General features: G+C 47.2%; 1 protein-coding gene across 6 annotated transcripts in view; it reads right to left on the reverse strand.

Annotated features, from left to right (window-relative positions):
- The window catches only part of LOC309376776 (cyclin-dependent kinase 11B), a 31,800-nt gene extending 25,825 nt beyond the window's left edge, over positions 1–5,975 (reverse strand). For 4 of the 6 annotated variants that reach the window (XR_014171293.1, XM_081923571.1, XM_081923570.1 and 1 more), the window contains exons 1-4: positions 5,866–5,975; positions 3,583–3,710; positions 1,493–1,608; positions 461–585 (exon numbers count right to left, since the gene is read on the reverse strand). Coding sequence is in view for 3 of the 6 variants with exons in the window: in XM_081923571.1 (XP_081779697.1) it covers positions 461–585; positions 1,493–1,608; positions 3,583–3,693 (352 nt within the window). In the remaining 3 variants the exon portion in view is untranslated. Of the gene's footprint in view, positions 1–460; positions 586–1,492; positions 1,609–3,582; positions 3,711–5,865 lie in introns of those variants that run through there. The other 2 variants (XM_081923572.1, XM_081923573.1) reach the window with 2 other exon arrangements.
- Between the last annotated feature and the right edge of the window lie 977 nt (positions 5,976–6,952).

A 6,952-nucleotide genomic window follows, 5' to 3' on the forward strand; every position in this document is an offset into this window, starting at 1 on the left:
TTTTTAAACTACCTTGTTAAGAATCCTCTGCATTTCCATGCTCCCTGAAAGGCAGAGGTGGAAACAGAGGCTATTAGCCTCTAAGATGAGACGATCCACTGTTTACAGCTCATTGGTTAGCGCAACATAATGGGGTGTGGTCAAAAGTAGGAGCGGTCACCTGATGAGCAACTGAGCCAATGGCTGAAGAACTTCCCTTACCACTGCCAGTAAAAACTGCTGAGTTCTTAAAGGGCCAGCAAAAATCATTCTTGAGGGCCAGATCAGAATCTCGAACTGTAGCTGCGCTCTAAGCGGGCCGGAGGGGAGCCTGCTGGCTACTAAACTTTGTGGGCGTATATAGAAGGCTGCCTTAACTGAACTCATCATTGTGTGATGGGTTCCAGACACCAACCCTCTTCCAAGGACACCAGAGGTTAGGAGACACTGAGGAGGAAATGCTAAGAAGGGACCTGAGTACCTTCTGCCGAGTGACTGCGATGACGCCGCTTCTCTTTCCTCTTCTCGTCTTTTCTGTGGTGTGCTCTCTCCTTCCGCGACATTTGCTGGGGGGGTTTGATTGCCAGGGAGTCGTCCTCTTCTCCCCTGAAGTCCACAACAATGGGGGGGGGGGAGAGAATGGGAAAAGAATCATGTGTATGCAGAACAAGAGTTCGTTCATTTACTGTCATCTATCAGGAGTCACTGCACCTGGCAACAGCAGCCTGAGAGAGAGGACAGTGGCAACTGAAACCAGCTGCTCATTGGCTTCTTCCCTCCCCTGAATCGCTTCTATTCAAGCTGGTCATCACTATGTCACTTTAAAAGTACATGCCCAAGGTTGCGTATTTTATCTCTCCCCACCTTGTTTTCCTCATGTAAGCTGCAGAGCAAAGACTTTTAATCTGTGCACAGTGCTTAGTAAAACACAGCTGTTTAAAAATGAAGTATACCACACTGCAACAGTATCGCAATCGTGGAAGGCAGAGGTGATGGTCCCAAAGACGATGACAGCAATGAAGCAAAGCCAGCTGCGAAGGGAAGCTGGAACTAGAACCTGCCAGACTACTAATTCAGGTGCAGCCCATCGTAACGGCCACATCTCTGCAGATCAGAAGTCTCCAGATGTTGCTGAACTCCCATCAGTCCCAGCCAGAATGGCCAATGGTCAGGGATGGTGAGAGTTCCAGTCAAACATCTGGAAGGGTCAAAAGCTCCCCATCCCTAAGCTAGACCATCACTTGCCTTTATTGCTCCCAGCTACCACCATCACAAATATACCTTCTTTCAATGCAGGGGAAAGGAATCTGTGGCCCTCCAGATATTGCTAGCCTCCAACCTCCATCAGGCCTAGTGTTCAAAGATGATAGGGGTTGCAGTCAAAGAATATCTGGAAGGGTTCCAGACCCCCATACACATTCCTATCATATGGCAAGTGTGAGTAATTGTAATTAAACCGTGTGTGTGAGAGAGAGAGAGAGGATAACCCTCCCTCTGCTAGCAGCTTTCCTACCGGTCTTCCATAGAGTCTTCCCTCCTGTAAGGTGAATTCCGGATAGTTATCTCCATGCGGTGATCTCTCAGCTCTCCCTCTTCAAGGGAATCGCGCTTCGAGTCCCGATCATCAGACTACGACGATAAGGGGAAACACACATTTTGGCTTTCAGAAATTGTGCACAGTGAAAGATTATTCATAGTTTTACCCCCAAAAAACTTTGTTACCCAATCATAGCAGAGACAGAGAGCTTATTGTACTATTGTAAAGACGACAGGCATTTAAACAGGGGAAACCTGTTTGTGTGCTATATTCACTTCAAAGGTGGGGGGGGGGGGAATCCCAGGATGCTACTTGACGTGTCTTTTGACAGAATGTTTCATACAAATATTCCAAGGAGCTTTGGACAAATGGGTAGAACCAAAGTATAGTGGGGAAAGAAGATCATGCAGGCACTCTTTCACCTCTGGGGACCAGTGCACATAAGTAGGATGCCACCATAATCCGACAGGTTTTTATTTACAACCTGGGTAGTGTCATGCTGCTGCTGCTGCTGCTGCTGCGGACAATTATTTTGAACCCTCCAATCCAATTCACTTTCTTTCTGGAAACAAGGGTTAACTGGCTGCTGCATCTGCACGTTTGTGAACAAGCTAATGAGTATGATGTGGGGGGTGGTAAGTGAATGTGAAAGTTCCTTTGCAATAATTTTGCCAGGTTAGGCAGAACACTGTGTTTTTGTCTCGTGTTTGTATATGGGAAATGCATCCAGAAGACAAAAATGTATCGAGGAGTTAGTGATTTCACATGGTTACCCTCCCTGCCTCTGTTCCTTCCCACTCCCTCGCTCTTGTTAAGTTTTTCGATGGTGCGAGAACAGTCTTTAATGTCCTGAGAACGTTGGGAGGAGGTGAAGCTTCCCCCCCCCCACAGCTGCCTTAATAAGCTGTGGAGGATAGTGGACATTGTTTTGAGAAAGTAAGGCATTGGGAGAGGGTGGCTAATGGATGATCTGCACGTAGTCAGTCTTGGAAGCCACACAGGCTATCTATTAAATTGGACGGTTTGGGCAGAGTTTCTTTGAAGCTCGTGCATGGACTGATCGGCTGCAGGGCCATGCAAACTGAGGCTACCTGGGGGAGATGCATTGCTGCTTCTTGAGGGCTTCCTACTCACTTGTGTATTTTGTATTGCTTCTGAAACTCATTTTAAAAGAACCACCTTGCCTTTAGCAAGACAGTTTGGTTCTGTGAACCACCCTAATATCTTGTGATGAAGGGCGGTATATAAATGTAATAAACAACAACAACAACACCACTGAGGTTTGCAAAAGTACAAACCTGCTGTACCTGGAAGTGGGTGGGGAGAGTGCAGCTGAATGGGACACAGCTGCGGGCAGCCTGAGGAAGTGTCATCCCCCTTGGGCCTGCCCATAAAAAGCAAGTCTAGAGTAAGAGACTAGGGCCATGTCTTCTGTTTGCAGGAACTCTTCTTGTTATGATACTTTTGTGGTTGAGCTAAGTGTTTGGACCCTGGGTGAGAACCCGGAGGATGTGTCAGGAGGAAAACAAACTGATGTATAGGTATATGTAACATTTTTATATGCAACTGTGTATTTTTGTAATAGTTTAAGCTGCCTGTTGTTACTTCAGTTTTCTGTACCCCGCTTAGAGATATTTTTAATTTATTAGGCAATATAGAAATTAAATAATAACATAAAAATAATCAAAACAATATTTAGTAGGACCCCCCCCCCGAGGAGATTATGGTTATTACCTGCCCTTCACCAGCAAGTCCCGGAGCAGGTTACAACAAGCTATAGAACGCTTTCTCTCTAATTAGAGGTGGGGGAGCAAAGTTTGGGTAGTTTTATAAACTGCACAATGTCAGCATGAGAGTGGTACTCGACTAGCACAAAGGACTTTCACCAGACATGCAATCCTATGTGTGTGAACTTGGAAGCAAGTCTCAGTTACTTCAAGCAGGTGTGCACAGGACTGCTGCCTGAGAATACCAGAAGAAGCTTTGTTCTAATTAGAGAGGGGGGAAGAAAATGAGGGGAAAGAAAACATACTCTTATAGGCACTGGCTCTAGAAGGGAAGCTTACATTTTTGAGGCGCTTTATGTCTGCTTTCTCCTCTTGCTCTTTGCGACGTTTCTTCTCCTGAAGAATTTCATCTAACGTTTTCACTTTCCAAGATTCCTTTTCATCACCCATTTGTGTTTAAAAAGGCACTAAAAGAAAAGACAACCATCAAATGAGGCTGCTGCTACCCTATCATGGACCTGGCTGTCCACATTTTAATAGCGCCAAGATTAAAACTACCGTTAAGGTACTCTGCCTGCAGCCACTTCTGAAAAGCACTTGGAAACTATAATTAGCCCAAAACAAACAGGCCAGGTTGCTAGCTGGGTTGGCATCATGAAAAACATCTACTATATATTTCAGAAAGTTGCTTGTCTGCTGCCTATGCATTTGGACACTTCTTAAGATATTGCAACAAAACTTTTGAATAAGCTCAAAGAGCAAGTTTTTGTCTATGTTTGGATACAAGGCCATTCGAACTCAAATGGTGGACTGAACCATTCAAAACTGCACTGATTTTAATGACTGGTTTCAACAATGTACTGGTTTTGGGTTGTTTATACAGTGGTACCTCTAGATACGAACGGGATCCGTTCCGAAGCCCCGTTCGCACCTAGAGGTAAATGTAACTAGCGATGGCACATCTGTGCACACGCGCATCGCTTTTTGCCGCTTCTGCGCATGACGTCATTTTGAGCGTCTGCACATGTGCAAGCGGCGAAACCCAGAAGTAATGCGCTCCATTACTTCCAGTTTGCCGAGGAGCGCAACTCGAACGCGCTCAACTTGAAGCATATTTAACCCAAGGTATGACTGTATATAATTTCCAAGCAACGCTGGGTACGAGGCTGCTAGTATAATGTAACTACAGCATTCATTTATTAATAGGGTCATTGAAAGCTGCCTTGGAGCACATCAGTCACCCGATTCTCCTGTCTCAGCTATTGTCTCCTTTGAACAGCTCTCTAGCCTCTCAGGAAGAGTGAGGTTTCTCCCATCACCTGCTACCTAATTATTTAAACTCAGACACCGGGAACGTTTGGCTCTGCAGGCATTGCTGAACTACATCTCACATCAGCCCTAGAAAACACAGCCAATGGCCAGGGAAGATGGGTTTTGTAGTTCAACATCTGTAGGACCAAAGGATTTCAACACATGTTAGAATAGGAAGGACAAAGGTTTACACCTGGGGCTTTTGGAACGTGATGCACGCAGCCCCCACTCCTTCAAGATGTTACCTCCCTATATATCACTGACTGGTGGGCAACAGCCTCCACAAGCAGTTTGCCCCAAATGCACCATTGCTAAAGGTACAGTGGTACCTCGGGTTACATACACTTAAGGTTACAGACTCTGCTAACCCAGAAATAGTACCTTGGGTTAAGAACTTTGCTTCAGGATGAGAACAGAAATCGTGCTCCAGCGGCGCAGCAGCAGGAGGCCCCATTAGCTTAAGTGGTGCTTCAGGTTAAGAACAATTTCAGGTTAAGTACGGACCTCCACAACGAATTAAGTACTTAACCCGAGGTACCACTGTATTCAGAAGGCAAGGCCCCTGCACAGCTGTACTAGAGCTAGGAACTTCAGCAGGTGCAGCGACCATGAACAAACCACACCATCAAAAGTTCCTTAAAAGAAAAAGCTCACAGTCCACAAGCTAGCTTTTGAATTTTGCAGCCTTACACACAACACCCCCCCCCCAAAAAAAACCCCATACAGCATCGTGTTTGTAGTGATGGCACAGGGCAGGACCAGGAAGACCAAAAGCTCGAATTGGGATTATTGTTATGTAATGTTATTGTTTGGTTTTGCCATTGTGGCTATGCCCTTTCGCGTTTTTACACTGTAAACCGCAATTTGACCCTTGGCGAAGGGGCGGTACATAAACTTAATAAATAAATAAATAAATAAATAACGGTAGATAAATAAAACACCCGCTCAGCCAAGAGCCCTAACGGGGGCTCCGAACTTGAATGAAGTGAACAGAACTTGAACGAAGTGGGACGGGGTTGGACAGAGAAGGAAGTTCCGAGCGTCTTGGGGGGAAGCCAAGAAGAAAATCTCCAAATCCTAGTAAAATAAGGAGAGCTCGAGAGGGCGCCTCACCGCCACCCGCTGCAAGAGAGGCCTAGCCCCACAACACGCCACCCCAGCAAGGTAGGCCGCCCGACCACGGCCCACCTTTCCCGCCACAGGAAACCCCGCTTCCCTCCCCTCTGAAACCCGGCCTCCGGCCCCGGGGGAGCGGGAAAGGGAAGGCGGCCCACCGCAGCCGCAGCCTCCCCGCCTTCGACCCTCCCTTACCTTCCCTGTCGCCCCTACCGCCACCGCCTCCACGACCCACTTGCCGGGGATGCAGTGCCCGGAAGCGCGACGCGTGGCGCACGCATTTCTTCCGGCGCGGGTCCGTTACGTCACCGGAAGGGGGGAAGTTCGCGGCCCGGCCCGGGGACAGTTAAAGGGAGAGGCCCATCCGCTTGTGGACGTTCGCAGAACGTCAGCCGGAAGCCCATAGACTTTCGAATAGACCCATGAAGGGGTAACGTACTTCGGAGTCCGCTAAGCCTCCCAGCTCCAAGACGGAAATCGAGCGTTTTCTTGTGGACATCAATGCACAATTTCTCTAGACATGCATGAAGTGTGGACTTAAAAATGGGAACAAGCCACATGTACACACAGAGAGAACCTGAATTTGAAATACCTGCGGGCCTTTTTTCTGCCCAGCCATAATTAAATGCAAATATACTATTTTATCCATTGATTTTCGTGGGCAGTTATCCCTTAATTCCACAGCTGGGGGTGGGTTTTTTTGGAGTGGGGAGACATAAAAAACGCCCACAAAAAACACCCTGGAAGTTAGGGAGCCTTTATAAGTTGGATGCCATCCTATGCTTATTGGCAGCTCAACAGTTTTTTTTGCTCTCTCGTTCAATTCTCCCAGAGACGGATTTCACAAAAGAATGCTTCAGAGGGAGATTCCTTTCTGAATTGTAGGGAGAAAATTTTACTTGCTAATGGATAGGGATAACTATACTACCTTAATATGGTTTCATAGGAACATACAAAGCTGCCTTATATGGAGACCATTGATCCATATAGCTCAGCATTGTCTACACTGACAGGCAGCAGCTCGCCAGGATTTCAGACATGTCTCTCTCCCAGCCTTACCTGGAGATGCTGGGGGAACTGAACCTGGGCTAAAGTTGACACCTTTGGTTTGGGCAAAATTGAGACATATCGGGGGGGTGAGGATTGAGTGGCGCCCACCAAATCCTCCCACCCCCTTTGTGGAGGGAGGGTTCCCCACATTCGGCCTCCCGCCTCCCTGACCACCCCAGCCCTGCTCTTTCCCTCAGCTCATGTAGACAGGATAATTAAAGAGAGAGCAAAA

This window comes from Podarcis melisellensis (assembly GCF_964234715.1).
Source record: "Podarcis melisellensis genome assembly, chromosome: 8".
Lineage (NCBI taxonomy): Eukaryota > Metazoa > Chordata > Lepidosauria > Squamata > Lacertidae > Podarcis > Podarcis melisellensis.